Raw genomic sequence first — 19,918 nt, forward strand, 5'->3', positions numbered from 1 at the left:
ATGAAACAAAAAGTTGATTAAGTTTTCCTTTCTCAGAAATAAAAAAATTCACTAACAGCATTAATGACGAGAGCAGCAAATTAAATGCTAGAGTGTGCTTTCTGCCCAGGGACGCCGCCCAGTAAGCACCGTTGATGTCTCCCCCTGCCTCCACTGCCGTCACGTCTAAGTCAGAGTCACCCAAAGAGCCCGAACAGCTGCAGAAGCTCTTCATCGGAGGTTTGAGCTTTGAAACAACTGATGAGAGCCTGAAGAGCCACTGTGAGCAGTAGGGACGCTCAAAGACTGTGTGGTAACGAGGGATCCAAACACCAAGTGCTCCAGAGGCTTCGGGGTTGTCACGTATGCCACTGTGGAGGAGGTGGATGCAGCCATGAAGGCAAGGCCACACAAGGTGGATGGAAGAGTTGTGGAACCAAAGAGGGCTGTCTCAAGAGAAGAGTCTCAAAGACCTGGTGCCCACTTAACTGTGAAAAAGATTTTTCTTGGTGGCATTAAAGTAGACACTGAAGAACATCACCTAAGAGATTATTTTGAACAGTATGGGAAAACTGAAGTGATTGAAATCGTGACTGACCGAGGCAGTGGCAAAAATAGAGGCTTTGCTTTCGTAACCTTTGATGACCATGAGTCTGTAGACAAGATTGTCATTCAGAAATACCACACAGTGAACGGCCACAACTGTGTGAAGAAAAGCCCTATCTAAGCGAGAGATGGCTGGTGCTTCATCCAGCCAAAGAGGTCGAAGTAGTTCCGGAAATTTTGGTGGTGGTCGTGGAGGGGGTTTTGGTGGGAATGGCAACTTTGGTCGTGGAGGAAACTTCAGTGGTCAAGGTGGCTTTGGTGGCAGCCAGAGTGATGGCGGATATGGTGGCAGTGGGGATGGCTATAATGGATTTGGTAATGATGGAAGCAGTTTTGGAGGCGGTGGAAGCTACAATGATTTTGGCAGTTACAACAATCAATCTTCAAATTTTGGACCCATGAAAGGCGGAAACTTTGGAGGCAGTAGTTCTGGCCCCTATGGTGGTGGAGGCCAATACTTTGCCAAACCCCGAAACCAAGGTGGTTCCAGCAGCAGCAGTAGCTATGGCAGTGGCAAAAGGTTTAGATTACTGCCAGGAAACAAAGCTTAGCAGGAGAGGAGAGCCAGAGAAGTGACAGGGAAGCTACAGGTTACAATAGATTTGTGAACTCAGCCAAGCACAGTGGTGGCAGGGCCTAGCTGCTACAAAGAAGACATGTTTTAGATAATACTCATGTGTATGGGCAAAAAAACTCGAGGACTGTATTTGTGACTAATTGTATAACAGGTTATTTTAGTTTCTGTTCTGTGGAAAATGTAAAGCACTCCAACAAAGGGTTTTAATGTAGTTTTTTTTTTTGCACCCATGCTGTTGATTGCTAAATGAAATAGTCTGATCATGATGCTGAATAAATGTCTTTTTAAAATAAATAAATAAATAAATGCTAGCGTGTGTCAAGGATAAACAGTTACCTTTTTCATCTATTTTGGCACATTCTGCAAACAGGTCCTTTGACCCAGTATTCAGCCGGTCCCTGTGAAAATAATGGGACTGAAAGAAACGTGTCCAGAATTCCTTTTCTGTCATGTTGTGGGGAACATTTTCTGCATATTTCATTTTTACTGTGAAAAAAACCCATAATAGTTACATATTGAATTTCCAATTCTTAAAACCCCTCAAATAGACTAATAGCAAAACTAGTTTATGAAAGTATTCAACTTTACAAACTGTATATATAATAATTGTAAATATAAAATATAACTTGAGAGATTAGGTGAGGCACTACCTTTATGAATCTTAACAAATTACAAACAAAACCTTATTTTGAATATTTATTTATTTGGCTGTGCCGGGTCTTAGTTGAGGCACGCAGGATTGTCATTGCAGCATGCAGGCTCTAGTTCCCTGACCGGGGATTGAACCCGGGCCCCCTGCATTGGGCGTGCAGAGTCTTAACCACTGGACCACGAGGGAAGTCCCATAAAACCTTATTCTGTACCAAGAAAATTAACAAGTTTCAAAGTTTTACTGGAAACACCAAGCTTCTTGGAGTGAAACCTGAGTCTGCTTATTTGATCACTTATATATGGACACTTTTAATCCAAGGCACCATGTTAGGTGCTGGGGAAATAAAGAAAGATCTCCATAACCCACTGGACTATCAGTTCGGCACTCCAGATGCTTACATTGTTCAATAAGCAAAGAGATTAAGAGGTTTAGGTCTCTTAAGCTGGAGAGCCTAAGTTTAAAATTCCAGGTCTGCCACTTACTGTCTGTGTGATGCTGGACAAATTACTTAATCTTTCTTTATCTTGGCTTCCTCATCTGTAATATGGGGGTAATGATAGTACCTACTTTATAAGTAATATCTGTGATGATTAAATGAGTTAATATACATAAAGGCCTTAGAATGGTGTCTGGCACATAGTAAACACTACATAATTATGTTATTATCAGAAAGATAAGAAAATAATTACATTACAATGTGGTAAGACACAGAGCCCTATGGAAAGAATGGGGAGGGGGCTTATATCTGCCTAAGATAGTCAGCATTTTACAGAAGTGGCAATGAAGTGATGCTTGAGCTGAGTCCTGTGGGAGAGAGATGTTTCCTAAGGACTAAAGGGGCAGGAGTGAGGAAGTAGAAAGAGAACAGTGTATGGCTTGAGAGCTTAGTTTAGTTCGAAGAATGACTGAAGCAGCTACTCTCAACCTTGGCTGGCTGCACATAATAAATCACTAGAGCTAGAATCAAAACATTTATACTTTTAGGATGATTTCTGCAAAGGAGGCAGCATGAAGGATGATCTGAGTTAGTGCTGTAGAGACTCATTTATTGATGCCTATGGAGCATGTCATCTTACTCATGTATGTTAAAGGGTATATAAAGTTTAGGGACTTCCCTGGTGGTCCAGTGGTAAAGGAATCTGCCTTCCAATACAGGGGACACAGGTTCTATCCCTGGTTGGGGAACTAAGATCCCACATGCTGCGGGGCAACTAAGCCCACGTGCTGCAACTACTGAGCCCGCACACCTCAACTAGAGACCCCGTGTGCCACAAACTACAGGGCCCACACACTCTGGAGCCCATGTGCTCTGGAGCCCGTGCACCACAACTAGAGAGAGAAAAATCAGCAGGCCACAACTAGAGAGAAGCCTGCATGCTGCAACAAAGAGCCCATGTACCGCAACTAAGAACCAATGCAGCCAAAAATTAAAATAAATAAATAAATAAAATATATACATAAAAAAGAAAAAATCACTTAAATATTAAAGAAAAAAAAAGTTTAAGAACCACCGGTGGAAAGAATGGGAAAGTCATCATACCAATGGATTGATGACAGCACATTATATGCTAAGCCATTTGTATCTACCACATGTCAGGCACTGGATAACATACTTCACATATTTTATAGTACTTCATCAGGAATAAAGGTAAAGCCTTTTGTTTTTCAATGATATATTACTGAATTCATCCAAACAAATATTTTAACTATCTGAAAGAACTGGTTCTTCTTACCTGCTGGATAGGTCCTAAATATGGACTCAATGATATCAGTCGTTAAATTGTATCTCAGACCATTACATCCATCTGTTTGGGGCCGGACATCAGCCTAAAATAAAGACCACATATATATCTGTATTTGTTTGAATACTGGGGGAAGATGTCTAAGAACCCAATGGACACTGGACAAAGGTGGAAAAACAGACTCTCTGAATGAAATAGAGAAACAGAGATAAGTCCCTCACCTATACTTTTGGCATAGAGACAGGGCTCACAGAAGCCTGACCTGGTTTCACATAATTTTAGTGAACTGTAAAATCTGCTTTTTGAAAATACAACATGGTCAGATAGGCACATTTAAGTGTGGCCAAAGGCAGATATCTAGTGGAGCTTTAACATAAAACTTATACAGTTACCAAATATTTAACTATTTGGTTACTAAGTAGTTACTTATCTGACTGGTTTCTTTAAGAAGGCCTTATTAATTCAATTCACTGCTAAGCACTCAGAAAGATGCCAAACATGTAACTGCTACTCAAATTTTTGTTAAATGTATAAATACTGCTTCGGTTTTACCAGAGTATAGACTGAATTTCACTTTCTAATTCCACACATAAGGTAGTCTCAATTTTCCTCTTAAGATACATTTTACAATTCTTACTTTTTTATGAACTGGTGGTCATTACACATTTAAACTTTGCATTATAAGCAAAATATTGCAATCATTAAAAAAAGGTAGCTGAGGGCTTCCCTGGTGGCACAGTGGTTGAGAGTATGCCTGCTGATGCAGGGAACGTGGGTTCGTGCCCCGGTCCAGAAAGATCCCACATGCTGTGGAGCGTCTGGGCCTGTGAGCCATGGCTGCTGAGCCTGCACGTCTGGAGCCTGTGCTCCGCAACGGGAGAGGCCACAACAGTGAGAGGCCCACATACCGCACACACACACACACACAAAGGTAGCTGAAAGCCCTAAAAAGGTAGCTGAAAGCCCTGAATTTAAATGTATTAGGGGAAATAAGCATTAGTCCAATTGCTAAAAGATTCTTTTTCAAAAGTCCATTTGAATTCCAGCATACTAGGGTCAAGTCCAAAAAAACTAAGAAAATATAGCTGGCAAAAATATATAAATTAAAAAAGATACTGTATGTATTTTAAAATTTATTTTAGAAGAATACCATGGATACTGAAGTATCCATTAATTTACTTGAAGAAAATGCTAAATTTTATAAAAGAAATGGCATCGTTAACACATATACCATGGTTTTTTTCCCTTCAGAAATCTAGAAGGGTCACATACCAGAAATGCTGCAGAAATGCCAACATCCTGCTTATGATTAGATGTGGAAGAACTCTCTGTTGCATTCACATTTAAACGGTTGGCCCAGAATTCCTCAGCACTGATCACCTGACTCACAACAAGGTCTTTATAAAGCTGAAACAAAACAGGATCTTCTTGCAGCATTCTGGTGATAGAATATATCGAACATATTGAACTTTTAGAATAAAACACCATTTAGGTAACATTCAAAAAAGACTTTAGCCACATGAAACACCCAACTTTCATTTTGTGATGACTGAGAGGCAGAGGTCATTTAGTTCATTTGTTAGTAATTAAAAGCAAAAAAACATTTTTGGAGGAACAAATTTAAGTGCAGATAAATAGAAGTCAGTCTGAAGAAGCAAAGGTTAAACTCTTTGAGGGCATGGATTTGGTCTTATTCATCCCTATATTCCAGTGATACAAAGGCTGTTTTTGTACTGTTTTCTCTTTCACAAAAAGGTGAATGACGAAGAGAGATTTTCTAGCAACTAGTTTTTCATGGTGATAAAGCACCTGGAGCCATAAGCACAGAAAGATAATTCATCTTTTCAGAAATTCTCATTATTTTGGATCTTTTCTCAACTTTTTTACAGTATGACTACTTTCAGGTTCTTACATACACACTTCTAATGGTTTAGTATCTTCTCTGTGACACAGAAATAGAGAATTAAGGGACCTTATTAGCACCTTAGAATTGCAGTTCTGCTCCTAATCAGACGTTAGGCTTGAGGCAGTTTGTCTGAGTTTATCTCATCTGCCGAAAGGCAAAGCCAGTAAGATGCTAAAGTTAATAACCAAACACAGAGGTAAAGATAACAAAGCCCATATTTTCCTAAACTACACGGTCAAAGCACAAGGGGTGAGAAATAAACTATTACTTGACTGGTGAGAACCTAGCATCTCTTTAAAAGGCTGTTCTTTTCCTCCTTCACCTGTTTTTCTCTTCCAGTTCTTTATTTGCTTTCCTCTTGAATTTGGGCAGCAGCTGCTGAAGAAGGTCTTTCACTGCATCTCGCTCTTTCACTGCTGTGCTTTCATTGGAAAAATGGAAGTTAGTTGTGTCCCCTGCATGCAGGACCAGCTGAAGTTGAATTTTAGCTTTTCCTTCTGGACTGATTTTCTGGCCTAAAAAGAAGCATGAGGCTAGTTAGATAAGGACACCTACACTGTGGAAAGTCATACAATAAGTTACTTCTCTCAAGACTCAGGCTTCCTTTGGGCTTTAGTTGCCCTATTCCAATCTTGATGCTTCAGCAGAAATGTACACTTCTCAAATAATCCCATATAACCAGAGCATGGTTCAACAAATTCACTGCTAACACTTGGCTTCCTTCTTCAGTATCCTTTTTGTGTGGCACTTCTCACCCACTGCTTCCACCTTTGGACACTAAAGGGCCTTTGGATACTAAAGGGCTTTGGTTTCCACTCAACTGGGCAGCTTTCTTTAAAGCTTTCTAAACAGCCAACTCAGAGTCCTGAATCTACCCTGAACAGCTGCTTCCAACTGACATTATCATTAATACAAATGATTTGTCACGATTCAAAAAACTCCAAAACATAGCCCATGGCTTAATTACTAATTGCGAAGGAAAATACGTAATTCTACATTTGAGAGATCAAGTGTCAGCACTTTAACCAAGTGATCAAACTTAGCCTCATTAAAAATGGAACAACCTGACACTCTGGGCTTTCTGAGGTGACAGAATAGCAACACCACCACTTACGTGTTGTTCTTGCTGAAAATGTCTAACTTGAGTATAGTCAAGCCTGTAGACCTGACTTTTAATTTATAAGAAATACAGGTATACAGGAAAAAAATTAACACCTTGAGGAGACCATCAGACATAATCAGAATGTGTGATATTCTACAAGCCCATACTCTTAAAGAACAGACTAAAGAGACTACAACTACATACATGAACCTAGACTAGGTATTGGTTAAAAGAAAAATATCACAGCTATAAAAAACTTTGGACAACTGGGGAAATGCAACAATGGTCTGGATATTTATTAAAATTTTCTTGGTGTCATAATGTTATAAGCAAAGTGTACACTCACATAAAAATGCAAATATGGCAAAATAACTAATATTTAGATGGGATACAATATACATGTATACATTGTACTATTCTTTAAACTTTTCTGTAACTTTGAAGATTTTAATAGTAAGTTGGAGCTGGAAATGTCAAAATATACCTACATAATAGAGATCTCGTATTCTTAAAAAGAGGGCCTCATGGCTTGTCTTCTTCATAAGGGAAAGAGATGAAGGGACTTTGTCTCACTAAATGGGTGACTAATGGTAGTGTGAACACATTACCTAGAGCTCTCTGCCCCAAGCACCCTACTAACACTTAAACAGAAACTTTTTCAATGAAGATACTGCTTCCAAACCAACATTTTAGATGAAATACCTTACTGCCCAAAAGAGCAATATGAAGCAATTTACACCGTCAGCCAGCCTGTTCCATTATTCCATACCTCCAAAACAAAACAATCACTCCTACTATCTTTTCTTAGTCACTGCTTTATTCTTGCTCTATCTTAGCTCGTGCCTCTGAGAGGCGTACTTTTGAAGTTTTTAAACTATCTAACTGCTAATTTTCACCTTAGTTATGTATTATTGACAACTTTCAATGGCTTCTTTCAGAAATGAGCATTCTTTCAAATATTCAGCTTAAAATGAAAACTGATCTGGTACAGATCTAAATTTGGGTATGTGCTCTCCTCCCCAATAGCTGAGAATTGTTGAAATACAGAAGATAGGCATATTCTTTATTGCATGCTGTATCACACTGAGTATGTGTTTTGCAAAGGTATAAGGCTAGCTTCCCATTTAAGAGAAATGCTAATATAGGCAGTCCTAATTTATGAGTCTATTGTAGAACAAATGTTAGTTTGTAAGACTATTAGAAACTTGGTGAGGCATTTCTCCACAGAAACAAAGTTTTGAAAGGAAGTAGTGTTACCAGGAGAGTGGACAAAGACCAGATAGCTTAGGCAGTACTGTTATGATGAATTTTAAACAGTATTTCCTTTTGAAAATTAAGATTCTAAGTTATTTCAGTGGAGAAAGATGAGGATCTTGGTCATTTCCAACAGCAAATTAGAGGTAAGTCCTTAGGGCAACTGTTCATACACAAAGGACATTTGAAAACTGACCACTTGCAAGTTGAGGATTGTCTATATTTTGAGGTGTCATGTTCCTTGAAATCTGTTCAGGATTTTATCTAGGAGAAGAATCTCATATACAGGAAAATAAATGAATCCATATTAATGGTCACAGTTAAGATACCACAACTTGTTGAGGGCTTTGTTGCCCAACTCCCCTGGGGTCCCTCCTATTCAAGGTCTTTTAGTTAGGTGAATTGCAGAAATCCCTTTCAGAATAAAGGTTCTAAATCCCAGGATTCACTTGGTGCCTTTAAAACTAATTATTATTGAGCCACAAAGTACCATGCCCTTTGGGTAATAAATTCAAAGTTAATTTTGCAAATCTGAAAAGAGAAGGGGTTTTGATGTTAGCCTTCATACTTGAAAATCATAAAAAGAAAAAGGATATAAAAATATTATGCTCTGTATTCCTCCCATCTACCTTTAGTATAAAATTAAGTCTATTTTCTCAACAGATGATGGCCACATAACCGAAGATTAATTAGACGACTTTACTTAAAAGATACAATTTTAGGGCTTCCCTGGTGACACAGTGGTTGAGAGTCTGCCTGCTGATGCAGGGGATACGCGTTTGTGCCCCGGTCCGGGGGGATCCCACGTGCCGCAGAGCGGCTAGGCCCGTGAGCCATGGCCGCTGAGCCTGCACATCCGAAGCCTGTGCTCCACAATGGGAGAGGCCACAACAGTGAGAGGCCAGTGTAACGCCAAAAAAAAAAAAAAAAAAAAAAAAAAAGGATACAATTGTATTAAGGGCAATCTGGCATCATCTATCAAGATTTTTTTAAAAATAAATTTATTTATTTTTGGCTGCATTGGGTCTTCGTTGCTGCACGTGGGCTTTCTCTAGTTGTGGCGAGCGCGGGCTCCTCTTTGTTGCAGTGCGCAGGCTTCTCATTATGGTGGCTTCTTGTTGCAGAGCACGGGCTCTAGGCGCACGGGCTCTAGGCACATGGGCTTCAGCAGCTGTGGCACGCAGGCTCAGCAGCTGTGGCTCGCAGGCTCAGCAGCTGTGGCTCGCAGGCTCTAGAGTACAGGCTCAGTAGTTGTGGTGCACAGGCTTAGTTGCTCCACGGCATGTGGGATCTTCCCGGACCAGGGCTTGAACCCATGTCCCCTGCATTGGCAGTTGAATTCTTAACCACTGCGCCACCAGGGAAGTCCATCTATCAAGATTTTAAATGCATGAACCATTTGAACCTGTAAGTCCACTGCAGGGATGTATCCCATACATAAAACCTCAAAAAGATATTAGTGCATAGATCAATACTGCAACATTGTTTTCAATAACAAAATTGTGAAAACTTCCTAAATGTTCAATAGTGGACTGGTTAAATACATAAGTGTAAATCCTTTCAGTGGACTATTATGCAACTCTTAAAAGAAGGTATGTGTGGAGATCTTTATGTGAGGTCGATTTACACATGTAAAGCTGCACATACTCTATTATTGTAGAAAAGGCAGGTTACAGAATAATATATATTCAATGATGCTACTCTATAATTATTTTTATACAGTTGATTTTTTGACATTATAATAAAAACCCCACAAAGACTGTATAAGCAGTCTTCTTATAAAGTTACTAACAAATATGACATACATCAGACTTAGTATAGCCGACTTACATTTAATATCCGCATACATATGGCTGATGGTAAATCTATCTTTGCCTTCAGGTGCCCAAGCAATTCTTTCTGCCATGAGGTACAGAGCTCCATCCTGCTTCTTTTGTCGCACCTTCTTTACAATCAGCAAAACTTCTTCAGATGAAGTTGCCATGACAGCTAGAAGGTGCTAAAAAAGACAAAAAGATTTCACATCTCAATTAGGGTTGGATTCGTTGACTTGAGTCCCTTCCAAATCTAAAATGAGTAATAAGGAGGGAAAAAAGTCTTTTCCCTCATTCACAGTTGAAGATAAAGCTGTATGGCGTTATTCCTTTAAAATCAAATTTCATTTTGCTCATACCACAGGTATGAATTTACACAACACTTAAAGTTGACAACACCTGGCAGTTTTCAAACCATTTCCACATATGCTAATCAGAGTATTTTCATTTTCCTGTTATATTACTAAATCTTGAACACATGATTTGACTACAAATATGTGGTCTGTAACCTATATTGCAGAACTTTAGAATTACACAGCACTCTATTGGATATTTAGTTCAAATTTGTTTCAACTGAAAAAACTAAGAGCCAAAGGGTTTGTGTGACCTTCCTAAAACCACTCCTAGATCTAAAACCTGGTCTTAGTTTGTTCCTGTATGCTTAAAAATAAAACTGAAAGAATTTAACACTTAACACTTCAGATGCTATCTTCCCCATCTTTTAACAATCAAATGTCTTCAACTGCTCTCCAGTCTAGGCCGAATATTCATTTGTATATGGCTAATTTGTTACCTAGGAAGAAACAGCTTGGAACTCCCCCCAACTTCACCTCATCCTGGGAATCTTAACCACCCAACACAAATCCTAGAGTCTTGAGTGTAGCTGTCTGGAATATGAGGCTGAAAAGGATTTTGAGGCTGTCTGGGCTCAACAGGAAAGATGCCATGATTGACGAAGGCTGCCATGGGCTGCGATGGGGAAAGTGGTGGCACAAATGGCACATATTTGCCATTTCTGGTGAAGTTATGACTTTAGTTTTCATTCCCAAAGGAATGATTTAGAATATAACTTAAAAATATTTACTTCATCAGGTACAAATTATAATTTCAGAGAAGTTAGCATATCTAGGTGTCATAAGAATTAAATTTGAGCAAACAAGTGAAGTTTTATTGTAACATTTCTTATTCACTGAAACAGCGATTTAAAAATCAAAACTACAAGTAAAAAAAAAAGAGTGAAATTTTAATTTCTCTGAAGTTGACTACCTGAATTTTGAATAGCCAGATCTTCCCTTTTAGTTTCCTTACAGGCTACTCCACCCCAAAAATGGAAAGGAAAAGGGTCAGTGTGAATACATTTATTCAATAGTTCTGTACTGAGCCAAGGAGTCTAGGGATTACCCTAAGACAAATGTCTATTAGTAGTGATTTCTGCTTTCAGAAAGCTTCCAGTCTAGTGAGCAAGATGGGTGTGTGTGTGTGTGTGTGTGTGTATACAGATTAGAATGTTTAAAGAACCAAAAGGGAGACAAAAAACAGTTCTGAATTAGGACTCAGAGGCAATTAACTTCTTCACATGAGAGGCTTTGTCAAATATTTGTCACAGATATCTTAGGGCAATAAAAAAAAATTCAGTTATAATTAACTGAACAATCAAAATGCAAACCACTAAATGCATAGTCCTTAGGTGTTCCGTTTGATGCGTTTTGGCAACTGTATACACCCATGTACCATTACCCAAAACAAGACAGAGAACATTTCCATCACCCCCCAAGTTCTCTCACGTCCCCTTCTAGTCAATTCCCTTCCTCCCACCCTCGAGCAACTGTTTTCTGATTTCTATCACCACAGATTAGTTTTTATCTGTACTAGGATTTCATATAAATGGAATTCAGGCACTATGTATGCTTTTGTCTCTGGCTTTTTGCTTAACATGTTTTTGGAAATTCACCACATTATTACCATGTATCGGTAGTTTATTCTTTTTTATAAAGAAGTTAGTTATGAATTGGGTCTTGAATGAGGGTTTTGACAGAGAAAAGGCAATAAGCATTATAGGCAAAGAGAATGGCTTGGGGCAAAGGCTCCAGACTCTCTGCAAATGGTTAGTAGTCCACTCTGGATGTAGCACAAAGTTCATAATGGGGATCAGTGGGATATGAAGTTGGACAGTTAAGATGGAGGCAGATAGTGGAGAATACCCCCCCCCATGTGGTAGACAACAGAAAACTTCTAAAGATTTGAATAAGGGAGTGATTTGTATTTTAGGAAATTAATCTGAGGCAATATGAGAGAGACTGAAGAGAGGACCAGAAAGGGTCTGAACCAGGCTGGTGGCAGTGAGAATGGCGAGGAAGGGACAAGGAGGAGTACTGAGGAAGTAGGATGAGTAGACACTGTGCTGAAGGAGGTATCACAGCTGCCTGCTCATACCCCACTTTTAAGCCTAACTGACATGAGTACAGTGATGCCACTCAAAGAAACAGTAACAAGGAAAAACAAGTTTGAAAATGAAGGCGAGGAATTCAGCTCTGAAAATGAGTGTGAGGTGCTGCTGAGTCACGCAGGTAGAAATAGTCTGTATTATGTGGGCATTTATAAATGTTGGGACAGAGCCTAGTAAGTTCAGTTAACAAAAAGGGATTTAAAAAATGCCACAATCTCACAACTTTAACATCAATTTTCTTAATTTTAAATTGTGCTTATCTGTACTCACCTTACAAATGTAATCATGAAGTACAGCCAAGTTAATTGTCTTGTTTATTTGCCATTGAAAACATTTTCCCATGTTACTTTACAAACTCCAGTTTCAATATCCATACATTATATATGATAAAGGGTCAAAATTCTTAATATATAATACCATCTTTTAACTGATTTACTTATTTGATGTCCTCCAAAGATTTTGAGTAGAGGATTACTGTCGCTTAAAAAGTTTGAAAACACTGTTTTAAAGCACTTTTTTTTCTGGCTGCGCCGCAGCTTGTGGGATTTAAGTTTCCCGACCAGGGATTGAACCTGGGCCCTTGGCAATGAAAATGCGCAGTCCTAAGCACTGGACCATCAAGGAATTCCTTAAAGGACTATTTAATGACATGAAAAGATAAACTGTTAGGTGATTCAAAGCAAGCAAAAAAAGCATGTAGTTTGTTTCCATATTCTTAAATTTTAAAAAACCTTCTAAAATGTATTGAATGCTTGTAATATGTGCCAGGCATTGGGCTAAGTTCTTTATAGGCATTATCTCATTCAGTCCCCAGTTAACAATCCTGAGGTAGGTTCTATTATTAGTTCTATTCTGCAGATAAAGGAAACTGGGTCTGAGAGATCAAGATGCTTTCCCAAAGCATCAAGAAGTAGAACTGGGTTTGAATCTGGGTCAGTCTGACCTTGAAGTTCCATTATATTATTTTGCAAATATATATGACTGGAGAGACATACACCCAATTTAATAGTGGTTACCTATGGTAATAGGACTACAGATGATTTGAATGTTCTTTTTGTTTTCTAGACTATCTACAATAATGTATTTTGTAATGAGAAAAGCAGTTACTAAAAATGTCTTTCCAAGAGTTTATTCTCTATCAAACCACATCTTTAAGGTAACATGGGAAGGTGTTAGGGTTGGTAAGAATTAAAACTGTTATTTTCAATTTCTGTAATATGTGTATTATTTTTATTTAGTATTAAAACTTTAATTCATAATAATTTTTATAACATCTACGGAACCATTAAATATTGTAATATTAATTTTATAACATTCATTATACTAAACACGTAACTATTAAAAACACTTAAAAAACCTGTGTATACTATGTAAAATTAAACTGCATACCATATGAACCACATTTTAGGAAACATGAATTAAAATCTGAGAAAGATAGGAGAGGTGTGTGTGTGGAGGGGGATAAGTAGATAATTACAGGATAATTTTAAATATGTCCATATATGGAGGAAATACAAGGTTACAGCTGACAAAGCAAGTCACCAATTAACTGGGCTTACGGGCACAAATAAAAAGTGTTAACTTTGGAAAAGAACAAAAAAACCTTTTTGAGATGGTAAGGTAAGGAAGAAAGATGAATGAAGACAGAGAAAATGTAAACTAGAGAATTAATTAGATTAATAGAACTATTAGAGTTGGCTACTTTAAATCAATTGGGGAAAAACATAGCCTCTTATGCATAGCATGTAAAACCATTCATATTAAAATCTATTTAGAGGGAGCTTTAAAAATAAATCAGAGATAAGTTATTGAACACTGGGAATAACTAGTCAATTGTCTCACAGCTAACCTGCTTGGCAAATTTCCCTGGTCATCTGTAGCACCTCTGTTAATTGTACAAGGACCAGTTTTAGGAAGTTTAATAGAACCAGTAGGACCATCCTACAATGGCTTCTATGATTTCTAGATTTTTCTTGAAGGTGGCTCCTTGGGTGGCAAAAACTTCTTTCTAGTAGAACTCTGTAAGAGCCACAGAATATTTTATGAAAAACATCAGTGCAGTTATATTTAAACAAAGCGGCTTGATGAAGATCTAGCTTTACTTAAAAGATTATTTACTTTATGAAATAATCTGCCACAAGACTTCTTTAAATAGCAAAATCGTCCAGTAAAGGCATTTATTCATTTGCAGTTAAATATTTACTTGCTTGAGGCTAAAGGCACATGCATGCCTTGTGCTGAGCCTCTGCACATTCTCCTCCCTTTCCATCAACTAGCTTTTACTCATTTTCTGTCTACTCTAAGTTTCAAAGTTACCAGCATTCTTCTCTTTACAGCACTTATCACTACTGCAATTAATTTTTTAAAAATTAATTAATTTATTTATTTTTGGCTGCGTTGGGTCTTCGTTGCTGCGCGCAGGCTTTCTCTAGTTTCTGCGAGCAGGGGCTACTCTTCGTTGCGGTGCACAGCCTTCTCATTGCGGTGGCTTCTCTTCCTGTTGAGCACGGGCTCTAGGCACACGGACTTCAGTAGCTGTGGCATGCGGGCTCAGTAATTGTGGCTACGGGCTCTAGAGTGCAGGCTCAGTAGTTGTGGTGCACAGGCTTAGTTGCTCCGTGGCATGCGGGATCTTCCAGGACCAGGGCTTGAACCCGTGTCCCCTGCAGTGGCAGGCGGATTCTCAACCACTGTGCTACCAGGGAAGTCCCTGCAATTAATTTTTTTTTTTTTTTTTTTTTGTGGTACGCGGGCCTCTCACTGTTGTGGCCTCTCCCGTTGCGGAGCACAGGCTCCGGACGCGCAGGCTCGGTGACCATGGCTCACGGGCCCAGCCGCTCTGCGGCATGTGGGATCTTCCCAGACCGGGGCACGAACCCGTATCCCCTGCATCGGCAGGCGGATTCTCAACCACTGCGCCACCAGGGAAGCCCTGCAATTAATTTTTAAAGTAATTCTTTTAATGCCTTTCTCCCTGAAAGACCGCAAGCTTCATAAAGAAGGGCAAGAGGCTGCATGTGTTGTGTTCATGGCAATACAGAGCCCAGCAGCACATTTTAGTCCATAGTAATAGTCCAATAAATACCTATGACAACAATTTAAGATCTCTGTTGTTAAAAGAATACAGTCTTGGTTAAGACATAACACGAAACCATTGTACATACATCCTCGGCTAAACTCCGGGAAGCACTAAAGCTCTCAACTCACAGATCAGAGTACCATTCCTCAGATTCCAATAACTGGCTTATAAGTAAACAGGGATAGGAAGAATTTGAAACTATTCAGCAGAAATCTTTAAATTTCCATTTCATACATCTCGTGTCTCTGCATTTCCATTACCTACATCTCCTTTTCCAATGTGCAGAGATAAATGGGGCAGACGAAAAAAAGGCAACAAGTGAAATATAAACTCCTTATCACTCTCTAAAAGGAGGATTGTTATTAGAGAAAGCGCTTCTGTGTCTGCCAGCACACAAAATGGAGACTGGAATGCTGCTTGCCATCAGGCAATCCTAAAAAATGTTAACAATTCAGCACTACAGGGAATAAGACCTTGGAAGTATGTAAAGAGTGACCAAAATGTACTGTTTTAAGGATAGCTACACACATAAAGAAGATATTAAAGAGAATAACTGAAGTAGCAATTTTAAGACTGAGCACTTTTTCATTTTACAGCAGTGATGGGAGAGGCAGGAGGAGGAAAATGTGACAGAGACGCAAGATAGAGGGAAGGGTATGCTCATATTCACTAATAAATACTGCATGGTGACAAAGAGTATGATACCAAAACTGAGAGAGAAGCAATCAGTTGGTAATCATAAATGGATCAAGGAGGGACTATTAGATGGATGCCCGACACTGCCACATTGCAGGCAGGAAAGAGAGAAAGGAGGAAGGGACAAAGACACTTTTTTTTTTTTTAATTAAAAAAAATTGTTTTTTGGCCGTGCCATGTGGCATGTGGGATCTTAGTTCCCCGAACAGGGATTGAACCCATGCCCCCTACAGTGGAAGCAGGGGGTCTTAATCACTGGACAACCAGGGAAGTCTCCAAAGACACTTCTAGTAGCAGCATCATGAAGTAGAAATAGTGGCCAAAATGCTAGGAAAGCTCAAGGTACACCTGACAACATTCTGATGGTAAGGGAAAAACCAGCAGCACAGAAAAGCAGGGCTAAAAGGTGTAAAGACAGTCCAGCAGGGATAAGATATAAGCCTTGAGAGCAGTATGTACAGGAAGCAGCCACAACTGACTGAAGCTGATAGTTGGGTGCATTCTTTTTAACTGATTCCTCTCTCTTTGCACCAAACTTCCTAGTATTTTTAAAGAGCCCTCTCTGCATTTGTGTGGATTATTATTATTTTTTTAACATTAGCACTACCATATGTATTTAATATCACCTAGGAGAGACTCGAAGCTCATCAGTCTGATGCACTGCCAAGTGTTACATGAGTGAGAGTAGCAGAACAGGTTTAATGCCTCCAAATTCTCTCTCCCTTCTTTCCAAATGACAGATTTCGGTCTGCTAAAAGGTACAAAGTTCTTTCCAGAGTCTAGATCTTTTGTAAGCCATAAGCCTGATACTAGAGGTTACCTTTCGCTCTGTTGTGACCTCTCCATCTCATTTGTTCTAGTTTTGATTTTTTCAAATCGATCTTAGGGTTGGCAACTCTGGCTTAGTTACCAAAGCCCAGGTCATGATATTCACACTGTGTTCCAAGTGGGGAGGCTGAGCGCTCCCAAACTCAATTCCACCATGGCATGCTGCTTTGTATGTTGGGGTTTCTGGTAAGAATTCAAAGGGAAAAATTGTTCCACTCCTTTATGGAATCAGTACTTACTGCAAGATATATTTTAAACCACTTAGTTTTTGTATGTTTTTAAAATTGGGTCTTCTAATGGGCAAAAAATGTTTTTATCCCTCTCCTCCCACCCATTTTACAAACCCTAAAGCGGGCATTTAAGAGTCAACTGAATACACTTCCTTAGACAATGCAGTCTCTGAGAACACTGGGAAATTTCTAAAATAATAATTTATTTCCATGTGTTGGTGCTTAAAGATGATCAAATTGGACACAGACCAAAATGTGATGTGTGTGTGAGGGGGGGTTGGCCTGGCATACGTGTTAAGAAGATTTTAAAAGTGGTAAGTTTGACAAGTAAAGCAAAAGGTGTGTGGACACTAAGGTAAAAGCTTTTGCCTTACAGAAACCGAAAGACTCAACAGCACACTTTCTAACGGGAAGGGCTCCTCAGCCACAGGGAGGCCTCCGCGTCCTTCATCCTCATGAGCCAAGTCTGATCCCGGCTTTGAATAAATCTTCGAGTCCCTGCTTTCAGTGGAGAGGTAAGGCTTTCTACAGACAAGTAGATTGGGGTCGCCTCTTCCTCGCTTCAGAATAATAAAGGGCTACCGAGACCGCAGGCTTGGGAGTTGTGGCAACGGCGACAGGGACACAGAAAAAAGGGGCAGATTCCGCGCCGTCTTGCGGCCCCCAGGCCTGTCAGCTCTTCACCCGCCCGCCCACCCCCATTCTTCGGTCTAAACTTACCAGGTGGGAGCTACGGCCTTGGTCAAGGAGTAAGTTACTGAGCTGGGTCGAGTCGAGTTCCGCTGCGCTTCTTAGAGACGCTGCCGGGAAGAGGCTGAAACCGAGCAGCCGCCGCCGTCGCCACCGCCTCTGTTACCGGGGGGTCTCGCCTCCATCGCTGGCTGCGAGAACTCTGAAGGCACGTGACCGGAAGTACCAAGGCGGGCCCGCGGAGCACGTGACCCCAGAGCGCGGCCGCCATGACCCCTTCCGCTAGTTCCGTCCCTTCCTCGCCGGTGCCCGCCCGTTTCATTTCCTCTCGCCGGCTTTAAGCGGTGAAGGGTCCCGGGATCCTGCCTGGCTCACCCCTTTGGCCTAGAGCTCCTCCGATCCCGATCGGCGCTGCGTCTTCGGCCGGCAGCGGCCCGCCTACTGCAGGCCACAGGGAGCGTAATCGCGACCGCGGCCTGAGGGGGAGGGACCACGCGCAAGCAGGGGCGTAACCTGTCACGTGATGAGGAAGTACCGTTAACAGCTTTGTCCTAGCGTCCCCGGCGCTCCAGGATGACGTAAGCCAGGGAGGGGAGGAGCAGGAGGGGAGACTGAAGCTCAGGTGCGGCTCTTAGGGCGAGGTGAGTGTTGCGGCACCCAGCCGGGAGAGTGGTTGTGGCCCGTTGGAATTTGGGGGCTAACGGCCTGGAGATAGTGGAGAGGGGCTGAGACTTACAGGCTGTGAGCCTGGCTTTGAAAACTTGATTACCGATGCTCCTTTCAAGAGATCTGAGTATAGTATTAAAGTTACTGCTGTTAAAAATTTAGGAGTTCCGCTAGTCAGGGAGCTTGTGGTCAGGAACCGTCTGCAGTGGTGTGTGCCGGGCATGCTGAGTGCATGAATGAGTGAGTCGCCATTTCTTGTTCTGAGGTGGAGAGTTGTTCTCTGTTACTTGGGTTTAAAGATCCCCATTACGGGAATGAGGGAATCTCGTACTTCCCCTCCGCATAATATCTTTAATTTTTGCTTCCTTTCTTTTCTCTTTTGCCTCCTCTTCCTTCCACGCCCCTAGTGGGGAAGAAAGAAAGCTGTGATTTGCACTGGGTGTTTGCACAGCAAACACTTGTCCATTAAAATGAATAAAAATGAGTACTAGGACGAAGAGAAAAGCCTTTTCTTGATCCTACTCCACCTTTAGTTACCATCAAGCAATGCGGGGAAATGGAAAGGTAATTAGATTTGGACTCAGGATTAGTGGATCCTAGTCTCAGCTCTGCTTGTGAACTCTGTGACCTTGGGCAAGCCAACACTTCAAAAAGTTATTTCCTTGACTTTGGTAAGCGTTTATGGTCACCTTCTTTTTGCTTAGTTTTTGCTAGGCTAACAGTGTGACAGACTTAACAGAAGTAATAGTTAAACTCAGTTCTGCAGGAAGATTCAAGGAACAGCATATATTAAACCATAGAGGCACAGAAAGTTTATAGAATGAAAGGTGTCTACAGAGCTTTTTGCTGTTAAGCACATACTTAACAAAATCTTGAATATATATGTGTATGACGAAATCACTGTGCTGTACACTTGTAACTAACACAACATTGTAAATTAACTATACTTCAATAAGAAATCTTGTTCAAGAAAAGTTAAAACATAGACAAAAGTAGACAGGATAATATAACGAACCCTCACGTACACCTAACCAAACTTTAACAGTTATCAGCATTCTGCTGTTCTTGTTTGAACAGTTTTAAATTTTATAGGTACTTTTTATATCCATTATCACATTTGATTAATGGCAGCTTTCAATTTGAGCTCGATTCTACTGTATCTAGGTACTGGCTAGGAAGATTATATTCATTTTATTTGAAAATTTCTTTGGGTTTTAGTTAACTGCTTGCTCTGTTGAATCAAAAGTGTGACATGGCACGTTGTAAAGCAATTATACTCCAATAAAGATGTTAAAAAAAAAAGTGTGTCATGGCTACTTTCAAAACATTTCTGGAAAAAAGTCTAATACTATTTTAGGATGTAACATAGAAATTTAGTGTCCGGGTCAAGGAACTTAGTGTTTCTACTCTATTCTGTGCATCCAGCTACTTACGGAGTTTTATGTTCAGTTCTGGAGACCACATTTTTAGGCAGACTAAACTCTTGTGTGGAAGGCTGATCAGAACAGAGGAATTTGGAAATTGTCAGGTCAGGAAGAACTGGGGTTGATGAATTTTTAGAAGACCTCATAACACTTTTCAAATACTGAAGGACTGTTTTGAAAGGAGTGAACTTACTTCATTAGACTGTAGAAGCCACAGTTGGAAATAA

General features: G+C 40.1%; 2 protein-coding genes and 1 pseudogene across 6 annotated transcripts in view; 2 read left to right on the plus strand and 1 right to left on the minus strand.

Annotated features, from left to right (window-relative positions):
- Positions 1 to 18,106, minus strand: part of GTF2H1 (general transcription factor IIH subunit 1) — a 36,264-nt gene extending 18,158 nt beyond the window's left edge. For all 4 annotated transcript variants that reach the window (XM_059068860.2, XM_067038116.1, XM_067038115.1 and 1 more), the window contains exons 1-6: positions 17,632 to 18,106; positions 9,649 to 9,817; positions 5,785 to 5,977; positions 4,829 to 4,994; positions 3,548 to 3,641; positions 1,499 to 1,648 (exon numbers count right to left, since the gene is read on the minus strand). In XM_059068860.2, the coding sequence (XP_058924843.1) occupies positions 1,499 to 1,648; positions 3,548 to 3,641; positions 4,829 to 4,994; positions 5,785 to 5,977; positions 9,649 to 9,802 (757 nt within the window). In that variant the 5' untranslated portion in view covers positions 9,803 to 9,817; positions 17,632 to 18,106. The remainder of the gene's footprint in view (positions 1 to 1,498; positions 1,649 to 3,547; positions 3,642 to 4,828; positions 4,995 to 5,784; positions 5,978 to 9,648; positions 9,818 to 17,631) is intronic.
- Positions 135 to 1,305, plus strand: LOC131759558 (heterogeneous nuclear ribonucleoprotein A1-like; annotated as a pseudogene).
- HPS5 (HPS5 biogenesis of lysosomal organelles complex 2 subunit 2) overlaps positions 17,834 to 19,918 on the plus strand; it is a 44,007-nt gene continuing 41,922 nt past the window's right edge. Inside the window, exon 1 of one of the 2 annotated variants that reach the window (XM_059068820.2) lies at positions 17,834 to 18,242. The gene's annotated coding sequence lies outside the window, so the exon portion shown is untranslated. The remainder of the gene's footprint in view (positions 18,243 to 19,918) is intronic. The other variant, XM_067038114.1, reaches the window with a different exon arrangement.

The sequence above is a fragment of the Kogia breviceps genome, chromosome 7 (genome assembly GCF_026419965.1).
Source record: "Kogia breviceps isolate mKogBre1 chromosome 7, mKogBre1 haplotype 1, whole genome shotgun sequence".
In the NCBI taxonomy this organism is placed as follows: domain Eukaryota; kingdom Metazoa; phylum Chordata; class Mammalia; order Artiodactyla; family Physeteridae; genus Kogia; species Kogia breviceps.